Raw genomic sequence first — 18576 nt, 5'->3', positions numbered from 1 at the left:
CGGGACTGTTTCTAAAACCATAACACTCTTCTTTAGCTAGATTTTTTTTCCTGAGTGACAATGGGCAAGATGCAGTGGATCACTCCAGAGACACAATAAGTGTCTCTCCTCTCGAAAATCTCTCACCGATGGGCTGTGGATTTTTATGAAACTTCACACAAGTGCAACAATTCTGAACACCTTCCTCAACATGCTTACGACCTAAGAACTAAGGATGTAATCAGTCATCAACCAGATTGTACATTTGCCTTGTAAACTCAATCTGCCAGAAGAAGAAAACACACCACCAGATTAAGAGCTTTTTAAAATATAATTTAAAACTATTTTGTACCAGTACAATATATTAATTTTACAAATGTAAAATTTTATCTGCTGTTAAAGCATTTGCAAAAAACCACACATCCTACTTCAGCTTTATTGCACAGTATCTATAAGAAAATATTAATTTTTAAATTAGAAAACATAAAAATGCTTTCAATATAGAAGAGACAATCTGATTTTAAAGACAATACTCTATAAGGAGGTCTACCCAGAAAATAACAAACTTTCACAGGATACCAAGCTGGCCAGATGCTTCGGCAGATCCAGTACAAAGCACTGTTGAAAACCAGTCCAAGTTACTTAATCCAAACTGTATCATCCTTCTTCATTAGAAATCCAGATGCCACTCAAGGTGGTTTCTTATACTTTAAAAAGTTGAGGCATTTCTCAGTTGTGAGCATTCTGAATATATCTTACATATGAAAAACAATCCTTCCAACTTCACAGCCATCTGCAGGGTTTTTTCCTTCATGCAGATTATCTCTGGCAACTGTGTTTAATGTCTATCAAATAATCATTTCAATTCTTTTATGCTGATAGAAAACATCAAGTTAAATATACCTTTAAACCTAGTCCTTTACAAAAATCAGTTTATAAATTTGTATCATAAAAATTAGTGTCGAGACCATCAAGGTGGCCTTCGTTTGTTTTATATGAGTTGGTTCTCCCAGAGTTGGGATGGTGGATGTCCCACTTTTCAATGTAGTGTTAATCAGGAAATAAATCCAAGCACTAAGCTGGAATCCCAAGATGGGTTAATGAGGTTGTATGATGGATTTTAGTGGGATAGTATTACCCTGGGTATATATACCAATGTAGGTATTAAAATACTGACAGCAAATCTTGGTGGTAATTTAATTCATCTCCGACAATGAATATAATCTGGAGATGCAAAAGGAAAAATGTTCATAAGTACATATCAGTTGTGTGTATTGTAGAAAGGGAAAAAAATCCTTATTTAGTAGAACAAGGATTCAATAAATTTGATACATTAAATAGATTATACATCTTTTTTTATTAAAGTATGTTAATTCAATCTCAAGTGTTTGCAAATGGATGCCTTTGTGGCCCAGAAAATTGCCTTTTGGAAATTATGGCCTGCATAAGCAAAGTCAAATATAGTACTACACACTCGTGTAGAGAAAGTAATTATTAAAATAGTGGTTATGCACTCACAAGTTTGTTGTAGGTAGACAGAATTATCAAAAACCCAGATGCTTATAAAAAAGTTTGCATTATTTAGAATTTCTTCCTTAGGAATCAAAGCAGTTGCTTTCTGGAACTGCATTTTTTCAGAACTGTTCAAAGCACCTCATCTAGATGAGTGTTTTTTAAAAATATATATAAAAAGTCTACCATGAGACTTCAAACATCACATATTTCACCTTTTACGGGCTTTTTATCATGCATCCCTTCCTTTAAAGTCCTTCAGAATAAAATAAAAATAAACTCTCACATTCCATTAGAAAAAAAGGGAAACATTCACGGTCTGAAAATTTTCTGCATTCCCCCAAATCTTGGTACTATGTGCAATTTCCTCATATACAAGTTTTGAGGAAACCCCTGATCATCTATTACTGAATATTCAGCTAATGGACATGACATAGAAAGTTGACATTAATTGTAGTGAATAGATTAAAATCTATTCCATAAAACAAAAATGTTCTATGACTTCAATTTAAATACATATCTAAAAAGCTAAGAGGAGGTGTTCTGTTTTGTTTTTTGAAAGTGCTAATTATTACAAGTATCTTCAATACATTATGTCCAATTCTTTGTAAAACTAAACCATGCTTTAGGCACACTGCTTGATGAGTTTCTAAGAAGCAGAGGAAAAAAAATATCACTTGTCAATTAATCCAGCTTCCTTAATTTTACTGAAGAAGAATTTCTCCAGGATATTGGCACATTTGTAGTATTCACTCTCAGGGGGGTTGTACTCTTTGCAATTGGTAAAGACGCGCTGTAAGTCTGCCATGAATAATTTCTTAGACACGTAGTACCTATTCTTGAGGCGTTCGCTCATGGTTTTCAGATCTGCACAGGAAAAAAAAATATTAGCCATCTTTGACTCCTTTTAAACACCAGCTGACAAAAGTGAGATCGGGAAAGAAATCTATGTCATCAGTTTGATCACATTTGCACCATCCCAATGCCTTTCTTTAAGAGAAGTTCATATGATCAAGGAAAACAGTTCTTGAATCTTATGTTCTTCCTTTTGTGAGGGTATCCTGTGCAAAATCACAGTGTTTTAACATTGAAGGGACCATTATTAGTCATCTGGCCCAATCCCCTCTCCAGCACGAGGAAGCTAAGTAGATTAGCAGCAATAAGTACGATGAACTAAGTACTGTTAGCTCTTCATTCAGAATTATACAGAAGAGGCTTTGTCTATACATGGAGCAGAGCAGGTGGAACATTAGTATCGAATCATTTCATTACTTAAATCAAAACAATCAGACTGAGTTTGTTTCTCTAAATTCACAGTTGTTCTGGTGCTGCAGAGGTAGAACTAAAATGGAGAAACAGATCATAAATACATCTGCAAATACACCAATGACCTTGCAAGTAAAATGGTTCCGGTGAATTTAGTTTCATGCTCCATCAATGAAATAAGAATGACAAACTTTACTTAATAATCTATTTTCTAAAGCAAGTAAGCCTTGCGAGACAATTGTCAAAAAAGAATATTTTCCCAATATATCTACTTGCTTTAAATTATTTTACAAAGGAAAACAGAGCTTCATCTAAACTTATAAGAATATAATGGGGCTTCTTTCGTCCTCACTCTCAGAACCACTTTAAAGAATTCCATGAAGATTAGAAGATGCTAACATTTGTCTATTTATAGGTCCCTAGTTGTCTCTAAGCCTGGTTCTATCATTAAAAATTATATCAACTATTAAATTGGATTAGCAGATACACACTACTATATATGAAATAAACAAGGTCCTATTGTATAGCACAGGGAACTGTATTCGATATCCTGTAATAAACCATAATAGAAAAGAATATGAAAAAAATTATATAAACTATGCATGAAAAAATAAGTCAAAATCACTAAAGAAATACTTCTGACTACCAACAACCCAAATTCCCACTATATTATCAAATTTTCCAGAGGGAGAGAAACTGACAACCAAATACACTGGGATTATCATTTAATAAGATAAATAAACTTATGTGCAACATCCCAAAATGGGGAGAAATTCATTTGCATCAAAATCCTAAATCTACCACAAAACTCCAAAGGAAAAATAGGAAATATCTGCTTTCGCCTATTTCCTTTGACTAAAGCCTTTTTTTTTTTTTTTTTTTTTTTTTTTAATAAAGCCTATCTTGGTTAGAAGTATGTCATCACATCTGTGAATTCAACTTTCCATTTTCTTTCTTCTCTAACTGAAACAGTTTGGAGGGAGAGAAAAACTGAAAAGTGTTGAGCTACACAAAGGCTTGACAAACAGCCCAGTAAACGTGTCACCTGAGTGTAACTGAACAGCTGAAGAGGTGCTCTCATTGAATAAAGAAAGAGCAGTGGCACCGGCCTCTCTGGGTAAAACTGTATGCTTACCCTCCCCCCACCTAAATGCCCACCACTTAGGATGTGCTGCCTGATACCATGTTTACCATGTTTAGAAGGAAGAGACGTGTGACCGAAAAAACAAAAATTAAAAAAAATAAAGGGGGAAAAAAGAATGAAACCTGACACAAAGAAGTTTATGCAAAAGCTTTCCCCACTATTTTTTGGAAGGCAGGAGGAAAGGAGCGATGGGGAGAGCCTCAAATACAGCAGAAACAAATCATGAAAGTGTCTGGAGCTTTCTGAATAATTACAACCAACTCTGCATGTTTCCTTTCTCTATTTCCTTTCCATTCTGAAGTTATAGATAACGGCTTCCTTCCTCTGGCCTTCTTAGAAGCTTCTGGTTGACCAAATGGCCTGGGTTACAAAAGAAGGTGACTGAACACTAGTGAAAACAAACATGGAGACACCACGAAATTATTCATTAAATCCCCAAAAGTTGGCAATTCTGGGTAAATAGGAAAGCCCTGCCTAGCTATCCATGTGTGGGAAGCTTGGGCCGCTCCTCAGACGCTGTACTGAATGCCATTTCCTTAATGAAACAGGTTGGATCTCATCCATATGGAAGAAAAGAGGTTTTTTTTTTAGGGCATGGGGGGGAAGAGAAGAAATGTTTTTTTGAAAAAGCCATGAAGGCAATGGCAGAAGAAGCGGACTTACTGATTGTCAGTCTTGTCCTCAAAGACATGACCATCTTAGGGGCAAGGGCATCCCAAGAAAAAAAAAGCATTGCTCCAAGCAAAGAGTACCATTTCCTGTTTTCATTAACGCTGCTTACACACACCTCAGCCCACCACTGGCCTTGCTCAGTGGGGTCGATTGTCCCCTCACGAGCATTCAGCTGTGCGCGCAAGTGGTGTCCAACTGGCGAGGTTCCCACCCTCCTCTGGCTGGACCAAGCAAAAAAATTCCAGAGAGCAGGCTGTGAGTAGGCTATGACAGACAGGACCCACGGGACCTGCCACCGCAGGGCTTCAGAGTGCACGTGGACAGGGCCGAAGACCGTTCTCCCCAGGCTCACGCAACCTCCCGTGAGCATTTCACAAAAGAACCTGAGGCAGCCCAGGTGACGAGGATGTAAAGGTCAGGTAAGTCTGGAAATGGACTTGAAGGGTTTTAGCATATTTTTCACATCCTGGGAGATAGTGATTCCCAAGTCACCCTTCCAGTCAGAATTCTACACTCCTTCAACCCTTACTCTGATTTTCATGTACTGAAATACACAGAAGCGAGGCATAGAAAAGGGAAAGAAAAGCGTATGGATGTGTGTCCACTTTAAGGACCAGAGACTACTGAAATCATTACCACCACTATGTAAAACATTCGTGTGATAATGCCACAGAAAACATCTACAAATAACTCTGTTATCGGGGAGCTAATGGGTCCCTTTCACTCTTCCTTTCACATCTTAATACCTTCTTAAGCACCAGGTAGAAAAGGGACAGAAGATACAGGCTCTCTCCAGAAAAATGGCCACACAGCTGATTGGAAAAAAAAAAAAAAATTCAGCTAGTGGTCTGTCATCTGCACAATGCCAAATTAGTTTAATTTGGGGATTCTCAATTGACTCAATTAATCATTCCTTTTAGCCTGGTGCAGACACAGCAGCAAATTCCACAATTCTACATTTCTAAAGGCATTTTTTTGTTTTGGGATGTGGGACAAAGCTTAAAATAGGAGTATAATTAGTGACACTCAGTCTCCTTCAGGAGCATGGAAAATCAAGAGCTGCATTAATGATGACTTCTCCATCGAAGAGTACAGCAGCCAAGCGGCTTGATCTAACTTCGTCTGTTTACCTTCAAAATTTCTCAGACTCTCCAAGCATATCAAGAGGACAAGCTGATGTTTTTCCATTTGCAACCAAACAGAATATAAGCAAGGTTATGTCCACACAGCTGACTCTCATCCCTAGTGCTGTCTGCAGCTGGCACTGATGGTGTGGGCGCCACAGGGCAGCAGCAGGAGCCTAATGAACACGGCCATCCCCATCCCTTTACCCTCCTGCTCTGATTCCACCGGCCCTCCACCCTACAACGGAAGAGTGCACATCAACCTCGGCACCCTTTCTGTCCCCCACACCGCCATCCAGAGAGTTTTAAATCTATACTTAGAAAATGTTAATGGCATTACCCATGGGGAACCTTATAACTTCATAATATCCCGGAGCTTCTGTTCTCTTCACGGGTTCCATGAAGGGCCAAGCGCTTTGATGGCTCTTGGGTAAAGAAAAAAGTAAGGTATCTAATATGGAAATGCCATGTGGGAAATCATTTCAAAACATTTGCATGAGGTGAAGGAAAAGAAAACACCCACCTTCACCTGCTGGAGAATGCTCTTGAGCGTGCTGTAAAGCTGGTCGGGGTCTCTGGGCTCTTTACTTGAAAGGAAAAGAATAAACAAGAAGGAACAATGATTAGTTTTCTCTTCTCTTGCCAAGTGGTTCCAGCTCATGTTTACATAAACTTAAAATCAGAACCATTCCAGAATTTTTCATGAAAATTGAAAGCTAACAAGTGTTGTGACGGTGACTACAGTCAGTTTGCCTGTTTTCTCTAAGTTTCTGGGAGGGGGAAAAAAAAAAAACACTTGCATTAATATCCTCTGGCCCATCATACTTACCTTTTCTCTTTTCCACTCGGTTTCCAGCCTGTCTCTCCTATATATCAACAAAATTAAACACTGAATGAGAACTGCTTTTGGTCAAGAGAATAACATATTTAATAGTTATCAAAAATACAATAAATTATAGCCACGACTCAATAAATGTCTGTATCTGAAAAGAGACTGAACTTAACTACAGTTAATTCTTTACTTCCTCATACACCTAACAATACAAAACATTTCCAAGACTGACACTGCTCTGTCGGTTAGTACTTTTTAAAGCAGGAACTTCAACCTTTCGGAGGAAAGCATAAAAGACAAATATGTCTGATACTGTGGGTGTGCATTTTTTTAAAACCCTAAGTTGCTGACCACCCTGTGAAAGAGTTAAGCTGTTGTTTGAGGTTGGAACAAACTCTGTCCTGGTCTCTAGTTTATTTGGGGCAGACCCTGCTTGTAATGCAAGATGGTTTAGTGTAGCAGAAAGAAGACACAGCCTGGAGTCCAATCGACCTGGACTGATTTCTTGTTCTCTCCTTAAAAGCTAATGTACCCGAGATAAGTTAGTCAACCTTTGCCTCTGTTTATCAACCTATAAAACAGAACTCCAAAACTGAGCTGATGTGATTCCTTTTGAGATTAGTTGATATATGTAAAAACACACAAAACAAACAAACAAACAAACAGAAGAATGCCTGGCACATGTAGGCATTCAGTGACAGGGTAGCTATTAATAAGGATAATACATGGAAGCAAAATTTCCAGGTCTGACAAGGAAAGTAAGATCTGCTGTAGGGTGTACTCTGTAATGAAGAAATATATCTTGCCCATATAATGTCTTATTTTCTCTGGAGAATTTTAGTTTGTTTGCTTTGGTTTTGTTTATATTAAATCTTCAATATACTGGATGATCCTGGATTTGAACCCAATGAAAGCACCGATATTCATAGCTTTTGATCTACAAAAACAGCTATTTTATATGTTTTAACCCAATACAACTCACCTCTAATATACTCACAGAGAAGAACCCTTGGGAAAACTACTCTAAAATAGGGAACTTGAAACAAAGTACATGCTTTGCAATCATCTTGTTTAGAGGTTTGCAGAAACTAATTCAGCCCAAGCACAGTTCTATGCAGGTTGCACCCAGGAGGGCAGTGAGGCAGGGTGCCAACAGCAAGATGTCTAGAAGAGGCCAGGATGGGGCTGCTACTATTCCTGGCGGTCAGTGGCCACGCGCTGTTTAAGGTTAAAGGGCTTAACCATCCTGAGGCTCAACCTTCCCCTCTGAGTAGAATTCCCTGCCATCAAGGTCACATACGGGGAGTGTCCAGCACGGTGCCACAAGTAACAGGCTCTCATAAACGATGGACATTAACGGCTACAACAAGAGGTCGACTACGTTCTCTTCGATTTGCTTGCACTGGGAAACAGAGAAAAGATGTAAAAGGAAAGCATCTGCTCCCTTCTTAAAGACTACAGTAACACAAATGGAGACGGACGGGGGGAAAAAGCTTTCCAAATCACTGCATTCTGGCATAACTGTTTCCAACACCCTCATGGCATTACCAAAAGGTTTTGCTTTTAGAAGAAGATCTATACATACGAATTCCAGGAATGCTTTCTATCGGGATCTGCCGGACTCCATCTTTAAAACAGGAAAGTCCCGGGTAGACTTTCCGGATCTGGGCTTGTTTTCTTTCTATCAGCTTTTTAATGATCTGTAAAGTACAAGAAGAAAATATGTTTAGTGACAGAAGTCTGTGGCTACAGTTTAAGTCAGTCAGTCTAAGGAGTCATTTTCCTAACAAAATTAAGTCTTCAGGAAACAAAAGGGTGAATGCTATTAAACAGTAAGACATGAAAGCGTTCTATTATACCATGCCTTTAATGTCATTCACCCAGCCGTCTTTGAATACTTGTCCTCTGCCATTGAAAAGAAGCCAATACTGAGAGAACACACCGTCCCAAGGGCCCACTGTCCTCTTTAGCATAAGCGCCAAATGTTTTGCCCCCTCCCCTGGGAGCCTCGGCTGCAGCAGCCCAGGCAACGTCGGAACCTCTTCACATCCCACGACCAGGAGCTGTTCCCTTCTACTCGAGGGGAGGACAAACTCACGAAGTCCCCAAAGCCTGGGAGGACGGCCTTCCTATTATTCACATTTTTCAAGGCTTGAGCCCCAACCTATGCTGTCCGCATCCAAAAAGCAGCTCTAAAGAGCAAAGGCAACACAACCAGGATGGGGGCCACCAGAACTGATTAGGGAATTTTGAGAGGTATCCGTTTGTTTCATAAAATAATTCCTAATGCCCTGAGGTAACTATTTCCAGAGCAGTTCTCCCTTTAAAAAAGGAAAGGAAAAAATAAAATAAAATAGCCCTCAAAAATCACCATCTTGAGATTAACCATATCATAACTGAATTTTGGAAAACACAAAACAGTAGCAGTCATTAATTGAATTCACAAAGGAAAACAAAAAAATTCTAGTTCCTAACTGCTTGATCTCAGACATAAGGCTGGTAAATGCCATAGCATGAATGCATAATCTTAACAATTAAACATAGGACTCCATAAAATGAATGGGACTGACAAAATATATTCCTGGTAAATCTACTCAGGGCTGTCCAATAGAAATATCATGTAAACCACTCATGTAATTTAAAATTTTCCAGTTAACTACTTTAAAAAAAAGAAAAAAAAAGTAAAAAGAAACAGGTGAAATTTTAACAATATATTTTTATTTAACCCAATATATCTAAAATATTATCATTGCAGCATATGTTCAAGAGAAAAAAATTATAAGATATTTTACATGTTTTTATTCACACTAGGTCTTCAAAATCAGAGTGTATTTTACACTTACGGCACGTCTCAGTTTTGACTGGCCATGCGGCAAGCACCCAATAGCCACGTATGGCCAGTGGCTACCACCTGGGACAGAGCAGATCTAAATGGATGCTCTGCATTTATTTGTAAGTCCAAGTCTTTTTAAAAAAGAATCTCTGGAAACAACCTAAATGTCCACTGACAGATGAATGGATAAAGAAAATGTGGTACATACATACAATGGAATACTACTCAGCCATAAAAAAGCATAAAATAATGCCATTTGCAACAACATGGATGGACCTAGAGATGATGATACTAAGTGAAGTAAGTCAGACATAGAAAGACAAATATCATATGATATCACTTATATGTGGAATCTAAAAAAATGATACAAAGGAACTTATTTGCAAAACAAAAACAGACTCACAGGCACAGAAAACAAACTTATGGTTATCAAAGGGGAAGTGGGGGAGGAATAAACTAGGAGTTTGGGGTTAACATATACACACTACTATATATAAAATAGATAAACAGCAAGGTCCTACTCCAGAGCACAGGGAACTATACTTAATATTCTGCAATAACCTATAATGAAAAAGAATCTAAAAAAGAATAGATGCGTATAACTCACTTTGCTGTACACTTGAAACCAACACAACACTGTAAACCAACTACGCTTCAGTAAAAAAAATTTTTTAAAGAAAGAATCCCAATGACAATTTCTTATCTGAAGGCCTTCAGAAAATATAATTTCAAATATAATTTTGAAAGTTTTTTCTCTTCACCAAGGATGCCCTCAAATGTGCCAGCCTAGCAGGTGGCTTCCATACCCTCAGGTAGCACCTTGAGGTGACTGGTAATGGAGGTGGGGCGCGGGGGGCTTCGCAACCTCTCTGCGCCTCTGAGATCACTTTGGAGAAAGAAGACATTTCACTTCCGTTCCAGTCTCTTACCTTCACCTCCCTAGAAAATGTCTTCACTTCATCACCATGTTGTCATCTTTCTCTACTCAAACCCATCTCTCATTCCACCGCTGTTGGTGCTAGTCTTCCCAAACAAAAAATTGGGGGGAACGCCCCCATCTTTAATATTTCACCAAGTTTTAGGATGTCTTCCTACAAAGATCCCATTGCTTTTCCTCACTCTTACTTTGGCCCCTCCAAGCCCAGTCTCAGGTAGCCTCACATGTGAGCTGAGAATTAAGAATTACCCCCGCTTCCCAGCCCCCCAGACACACCCACACTCAGTCCTGCCTGCTCACGGCCTGTTCACACTTTCTCAAATAGTGGCCTTCATCACCCACACACCTACGGTCCCAGGTGTGCAGGTCCCCGTGAATCCACTTACGTTGGACTCTGAATCTCTGCTCATGCTTGATTCCCGTCCAGGCCACCCCGCTCTAGACGCGTGTCCCATGACGCCACCTCCGAAGATGCGAGACGATGCGAGGGTCGCTGCATCCCACCCTGCCTTGGAGTCCTCACTCCCCACAGCACTCAGCTCCCACCCGCCGCTCCGCCTGTGCAGCTGCACTGGTTCTCTCTCCACCCCCGCCAACCACAACCACAACTGACTGCTCTGTACGCTTCCACGGCGGGGAAGGCCGTCCACCTCCCTACAGTTTGTTCCTTCCCACTATTCATCCCTCCCTTCCCCAAGGGGGTTTCCAGAGTTGGAATGAATGACACTTGTAAAACATCACTTGAATTCTGTGGAAGAAGATATTATGTGAATCCAAATACCTTCTTAGGGCGACCTCCGATCTCTCATGCATTCAGTGGTGCACCTGTTAGGGAAGGCTGGAGGCTGAGAGGGAGGTGGCGGGGGAGGAATCCAAGGGGAGAGAAAGGGGAAGGGGACGGGGCACTGTCTTCTCAAAAGCTGAGGCTTTGCTGCCATCTAAAATAGCTCTGCGCAGAGGGCTTCCCCTGCATGCAGGAAGGGCCCCCTGATCTGGACTCTGAATTTGCAAACCCCGCAGGGGGGATCCTGCTCTTGGCTTCTACTGCGGAGATGAGCTGGAGAAGGAGGAGCACGGTGACAGGGGACAGCATGAGGACGGCTGCCCTCGGCTGGCAGCCTCTGATTGCTGCACAAGGGGCTGCGAATTCGGACCTGCTCCTTAAGCCCAGTGGAGAACAGGGAAAGGAGCCTTCTGTGCTTTTATTAACTCTCCAAGCACCCTATGTGGAATTCTGTCTTAGGCTGACGTCTCTGACCAAGAAACAACAGAGGTTGTTTTTATTTTCTAATTTAATAAAAGCCTTTTGCTCACTTCCACGGGAAGCATAAGAACAACTCTGAGCTACTTTAAGTAAAAGGAAAATACTTAGTGAGCACCTACTATACACCAGACACTGCGTAAAGAGCTTTACATCTGTTATGTCAGTGACATCTGACAAGTAACTAAGAACTGGGATCAGGGAAATGAGCAGAAACCAGAAAACAAAGATAGGTTTAAGGCAGAGGTCTTTTTTGTTACTCGCTAGAGAAAAGTACACTCGAACGAGTAACAGAAGTATAAAGTGGGACTGATGTGGGGTGACCCAGGTGCAAATTCCCAGTTTTTGAACTCCAAGAACTAGGGGGACCAAGGGGATGATCCTGGGCTCAACACATAGAGTTCCTTCATTTAATAAACGGCTTCTGTTACACTCCCCTAATTATGATCTCTGTAATGTTTCTTTTCCCTGACTTAGAGAAATGTAAAAATTCCTATGTAGTCAAATCTATCAACGTTTCCTTTTACTGCCTCTCTTTTAGTTCATATGCATAAAAGACTTCACCCCAGCATCAGATACCAAATCACTTGGTACTTCCCTTGGCAGTCCAGTAGTTAAGACTCCACGCTTCCACTGCAGGGGGTACGTGGGTTCGATCCCTAGTCGGGGAACTAAGATCCCGCATGCCATGCAGTACGGCCAAAAAAAAAAGAGTCCTCTCCAGATAACAAATCACTTACTATCCGGAAGTATAAGCCTTCAGAACTTGCAATGCAGAAGGAGACGTGAATACAAACTAAGGCAAATATGGAAGGTAACGACTAACTGAAATTCAAATGAGTGGATCAAACTAGTGCTCAAGAAGTTCAAAGAGGAACGGAAAACAGGAGGAAGTGGTCCCATCTGTGTGTGTGTGTGTGTGTGTGTGTGTGTGTGTGTGTGTACACGCATTGGGAGAGGAAGTGGGTAAAGGATGAAGATACGAAGCAAGAGGGTTAAAGCATCAGTAACAGCCTTTGGAGATTAGTTTAGAAAGGGAAATAAAGAGGTGGGTTTGAGAAAGATGCATGAGGCCAGCATGTAAGAGGCCTTGAAGGTGAAATTAAGATTTACTATCATATTTTACAAGTTTTGTATTTTACACCAATTTAACAGGTACTGACCCCCTTAGAAGTGGTGATTTAGAGAGGAGATAAAGGATACCTTCAAAGAAGAAATCTAGACAAAACAGAACAAACCGAGGTTATGGTACCCAGCAGACCCACACCCACAGAGCCCAGGGACGCACACTTCACCCCAAAAGAGACCGGTCTGCACAGAGGGAACCCGAGTCAGTCATGTACTTACCTCCTTCTGCTTCTTAATGATGACAGAAAATTCCGTGTATGGGATCCGTGGATTTAGCTCACATCCCATTAAAGTGGCTCCTTCATAATCCTTGATGTAGCCAACATATTTGGTTTTAGGGATTTTAATTTCTTTGGAGAAACCCTGCAAAGTCAATAACTTCATTTATACAGGGTTGTGCATCAAACATCCTCTGAGTGCTAACTATGTGCTAGGCCTGTCTTGGTGCCCAGCACACGTCCAAGCTCTCATCCTATTATCCTGGGGAGGATTAGCAGGAAACCCTTCCAAGAAGTTCAGAAACATCAAAAATCAACTGTGCAAACAGGAAGCAATTCAACATAAAAAATAAACCTAGTAAAACACCAATAATATTAAAAAGTCTTTAACAAAAATGGCTATTAAGTAAAAGTAAGGTTTAATTTTGCATTAAACTGCACAATTTCTCCCAAAGTAGAGAGGGGGGCCTCTAGGATGCTCCACAAATCAATAACTAACATTGATCTAAATTCTGAAAGCAAAATTTGTCCAAAAATATAAGAATAAGAACCTTGATGTTGAGGAAATGAAACAACTACTTGACAGGCAAAAAAATTCCAGACGGGCTTCCCTGGTGGCGCAGTGGTTAAGAACCTGCCTGCCAATGCAGGGGACACAGGTTCGAGCCCTGGTCCAGGAAGATCCCACATGCCACAGAGCAACTAAGCCCGTGAGCCACAACTACTGAGCCTGCGCTCTAGAGCTCGCGAGCCACAACTACTGAGCCCACGTGACTAGAGCCCGTGCGCCACAATTACTAAGCCCGCATGCCTAGAGCCCGTGCTCCACAACAAGGAAAGCCACCGCAGTGAGAAGCCCGCGCACCGCAACGAAGAGTAGCCCCTGCTCCCCACAGCTAGAGAAGGCCCACATGCAGCAACGAAGACCCAACGTAGCCAAAAATAAAATAAAATAAATAAATTTATTAAAAAACAGAAAAACTTCCAGACCATCACGACAGTGGTTGTTTCAGTGGTATTAATGCTTTGCAGTATATTCATTTACATACTTTAAGCTGTAATAATATAGTTATACAGGGCATACAGTCATATAACGACTTTCTTTATGGTGCCTACTTCAAATTTTTGCAGAAAATTACTTGGACTTTAAATTTCCTGCCTCCTCTTTCAGCAAAAACTTATTTTCCAAGCAATTATTGACATCAGCCTCAAAGAGGACCACAGACAAGTCATTTATTTAAGAAGCATGGCTGAGATTTCAGCTCTACAATGTCGTTACTGCCTAGGAAAGCTGACACTCAAGCCCCTAGTAAAACAAACCCACTGAGTTCTCTCTAGTGAGTTTTATTATGAAAGTCACAAAGGCATCCTAAAGAATGAGGAGAAAATAAATAGGAGGTTACTTATCTGACATCAGAGGAGTGAAAGCTTTCTAGTCATATAAGGACTTGTATTTTAAAAAGAGGTTAATAGATTTTATGTAATAAAATCTTTAAAATTCTGTACATTAAAAAAAAAATCCATAAGCAATGTGGAAAAACAAATGACAAATGGGAGAAAAATCATAAAATAAAAGGTTACTATCTTTATATATATGAGTTCTCATAGATCAATATAAAAATAAATATTTTAATAGAAGAGGCAAAATGCAATGAATTGGCAATTCAAAAAAAGAAGAAATACAAAGGGTCAATGAACAAGGAAAAACAAGTCAAACTTCACAATAATCAAATAAATGCAAACATGCACAATTTGTCACCTAGGAAAGGGGTAAAAAAAATTTTTTTTTTTCAATTATGAACTTGTTTCCTGAGCCCCCTTATACACTGCTGACAAGAGGAGAAATTATTTGGCAGGGCATGACAAAACCTTAAATACTTCTGGAAGCGCACATTCACACATGGACACTTAGTTAAAAAAAATACCTAAATGTCCCCCAAATGTGGTATTGGTTTAATAAATTATTCTCCATTTATACAACAAAATTTCAGAGAAGCATCAAAAATCACATTTGAAAAATCAGACTATATTAAGTTAAAAACGTAAGTGATTAAATTACATGCAATAATGAGCCAATTTTTGTATTTATATACAGACAAACACACACAGAGAAAAAATATTAGAAGGGTATCTGTCAAAACGTTAACAGTAAATTTCTCTGAGTGGTAGAATTACAAGCAATTTTTCTTTTTTTCTTTGTGCTTCACTTCATTTTCCAAAATTTCTACAGTAACTCTACGTTACTTTTGTCATCAGAAAAGTAAATGGAAAGTGTTTAGGAATTTAGAATTACAAAGCACTGTTAAAAAATATGCAGCAAAGTATAATCCTCAGAGTGCCGAGACGGAAACTTCTGACAGAAAGAACTAAGATGCAACCAAGCTCCCAGCCGCCTGTGTGCTGTTGCACCAGGATTGTCGGGAGCCCTTTGTAAACATTAGAATTTCCTCTCTGCTGTCATAAAGGAAGGTCTTCCAGAGACTGAATCTATTTGTCTCATTCATGGAGAACTCTAGTCCCCCAGCAATGGGAATTTCTCCTTAGCCTGGGGATAGCACATTTTAGAATGTCCGGATGTAACATTACACTTCACCTACAGATGACGTTCATTCATTCACTCAACAAACATTTATTCAGTACTTACAATGTGTTGGTCATACCCTCTAGTCCAGAGTGAAGCTTACCTCTGGCTTAAGGCTTGCAAAATAAATGGACGCCCCTCTTATAAGCAGAAAACAGTGGGGGGCGGAGGGTGGGTACTTATTTGCATGAAAGCTACCTGAGTGCGTATTAAGAAAAGGAATGACAGAACAGGGTTGCACGTGAAAAAACCCACCTGCTTCTTGAAATATCCAATTGCATATTCATCTGCATAGGTGAGAAAGTTCAGGATGTCATGTTTTATGTGATATTCCTTCAAATGGTTCATCAGGTGTGTTCCATAGCCCTGTGGGCAAGTCAGTATGCAGACAAATATATTAGGTTCTGGAGAAAAGAAAAGTCCCATATTTTCACCGGGAAATACTGGTAAATTTAGGAGTATGTATTGCCAAGGTAGCACCAACACCCTTCTTGCATTTCTGAACTTTGAAAATGGGCTGTAAAACCAAACAAATTCAAAATCCTTGAATGGAGATACAATCATCTTTTGAAAACACAAGTTTCTGGCTCTTCGAAAAGAACACACCAAGGCTACAAGCTGCTCATTCAGTCCTAGAGATTACACGCTGAATATTAATAAAGAGGTTTCTGGAATAAATACTGATTATGAATTTCTGCTTATGTTTAAAGTATTTGAGAACCTGAGATGAAAAGAGCAATGTAAATGAGAAGGGCTAATCTCTACTAGAATATTAACTAATCCAGGTGTTTCCTGCATACAACAAATCAGCAGTCCTTCCAAAGAACTGTATCAGCACGTACATAGGATTTTCAACCTGGTCTTATCAGACCTTTCCAAGCAAAGTCTGAGAAGCCCCGAACCTCTAAGTCAGCCAGAAGACATTAGGAAGTAACTAAAAATAGTGAACAATGTTAAATAAATTAATGATTGAAATATGAAAAAAAAAGTAAGTACCAGGTTTTTTGGTGATGTACAATGCTTAGAGAAAAATCTATAAACTTAAAGGGATGGTTTTAGAATCTCATAAAAAGAAGATGAAAGTAAATCCAAGCATCCAGATACAAATATCTTCACATCAATATTTTAGAATTTGGTGACACGCTTTTCTGAAGAACTCAAACATGCTCATAGGTATGTTATCATGGAACTATAGGCCCACAGGGGAGAAGGATCTTGGGAAGTCATCTGGTCTGATTCTATCCCATGTGACACTAGAAGTCTCCTGCCATCTACCCTGGACAGGTGAGCTGCTAGAACACCTGCAGTTTAGGGTGCTTGCTCAGTCCTTAGACCAATTAATTTTCAGCCACTGTTATGGTTGGGAAGTTCTTCCTATGTTCACCTGAGATCTGACCCCTCGTTCCTTCTACCTATTGACCTTAGTTCTACTCCTAGAATAACAAAGACTGGTCCCCGCTTTTAACAACTCTCCAAACCCTTGAAAATTATCCTCCCTCACCCATGCCAATTCCTACCTCCCAGGTCCCAAGCCAAGCTTCAGTTGTTCTTCATATGGCATGATCGGAAGACCCTTTCTCAATCTAGTCACACTTTTCAGGGTTTTCTCCTGTATAAGAGGGGTCTCCAACCCCTGGGCCGTGGACCGGCACCGATCCGGGCCTGTTAGGAACTGGGCCGCAGAGCAGGAGGTGAGCGGCGGGCGAGAAAGCGAAGCTTCATCTGCCGCTGCCCCATCGCTTCCCACCGCTCGCATTACCGCCTGAACATTCCCCCCACCCCTCCCACGGTCCGTGGAAAACCTGTCTTCCACGAAACTGGTCCCTGGTGCCAAAGAGGTTGGGGACGGCAGCTGTATGACAATACCCTTCTAAAGCATGGATCCCAAGACCAAGCATAATAATATTCAGGGGACAGTCGGTCCAGTACATAGGAGAAGAGTATTACCATCTCCCCTATTCTGGAAATTATTCTTCCATGGATATTACCCATGGACATGTTAGCTTTTCCCAAACATATCACAACACTGACACATTGTGAGTTTGAATAAAACTCGGATAAAAAGACGAATGAAATCTCTCTCTTCTTGAGAAGACAGTAAAATGGGGAAGACAGACATATAGAACTCATAATTACATATACAACTGGCTGTTCAATATGGTAAGCACTAGCCATGTGTAGCTTTTGAGTGATCAAAATGTGACAAGTCCAAATGAGACATACAGGTGTAACATACACCCAGGGGAAAAAACTCTCAGTAATGACTTTTAAACTTATTGCATGTTGAAATGGCAGTATTTTGGACACATTAGGTTAAATAGAAAATATCAAAATTAATTTCACCTGTTTGGTTTTACTTTTTTTTTTAATATGACTATTGGAGATTTTTAAATTACACATGTGGCTTGCATTTGAGGCTCACAGATGTATTTTTATTGCACAGCACTGGTACAGAGTGAGGTATTTGTACCTATAACAGAGGAAGAGGCTATAAGATATTTAAGAGGGAGAAGGAAAAGAAGATGTGTAAGCTAAGCCTTAAAGAAGTTTTGTCAAGTGGTAAGAAGACAGATTGGAAATCTAAATGTAAGGAAAGGGCTTCCCTGGTAGCGCAGTGGTTGAGAGTCTGTCTGCTAATGCAGGGGACACGGGTTCGAGCCCTGGTCTGGGAAGATCCCACATGCCGCAGAGCAGCTGGGCCCGTGAGCCACAATTACTGAGCCTGTGCGTCTGGAGCCTGTGCTCCGCAGCAGGTGAGGCCACGATGGTGAGAGGCCCGCACACCGCGGTGAAGAGTGGCCCCCGCTTGCTGCAACTAGAGAAAGCCCTCGCACAGAAACAAAGACCCAACACAGCCAAAAATAAATAAATAAATAAATTTTAAAAATAAAATAAAATAAATGCAAGGAAAAATAAACCTATACAAAAGTATTATAAAAAGATACAGGAAAGTGGGTTTATAACCTAGGGATACAGAAAGGCTTCTTAAAGAAAATATAAAATGCGAAAGCATAAAGGACTGATTATTAAGTAGACTACTTCAAAGGTTAAAACTTCATCAAAGGAACAAGCAATAAATATAACCAAGA

At 40.1% G+C, this 18576-nt stretch overlaps 1 protein-coding gene across 1 annotated transcript in view; it reads right to left on the bottom strand.

Annotated features, from left to right (window-relative positions):
- Positions 1–296: 296 nt before the first annotated feature.
- KAT2B (lysine acetyltransferase 2B) overlaps positions 297–18576 on the bottom strand; it is a 103123-nt gene continuing 84843 nt past the window's right edge. The window contains exons 12-18 of the mRNA XM_059920402.1: positions 15743–15853; positions 12908–13051; positions 8115–8229; positions 6527–6563; positions 6221–6284; positions 6038–6122; positions 297–2358 (exon numbers count right to left, since the gene is read on the bottom strand). Of these exons, the coding sequence (XP_059776385.1) occupies positions 2165–2358; positions 6038–6122; positions 6221–6284; positions 6527–6563; positions 8115–8229; positions 12908–13051; positions 15743–15853 (750 nt within the window). The 3' untranslated portion in view covers positions 297–2164. The remainder of the gene's footprint in view (positions 2359–6037; positions 6123–6220; positions 6285–6526; positions 6564–8114; positions 8230–12907; positions 13052–15742; positions 15854–18576) is intronic.

This window comes from Balaenoptera ricei, chromosome 4 (assembly GCF_028023285.1).
Source record: "Balaenoptera ricei isolate mBalRic1 chromosome 4, mBalRic1.hap2, whole genome shotgun sequence".
NCBI classification, from domain to species: Eukaryota; Metazoa; Chordata; class Mammalia; order Artiodactyla; family Balaenopteridae; genus Balaenoptera; species Balaenoptera ricei.
The sequence above is the reverse complement of the archived record's forward strand: the minus strand, read 5'-3'. Positions and strand labels throughout refer to the sequence as shown.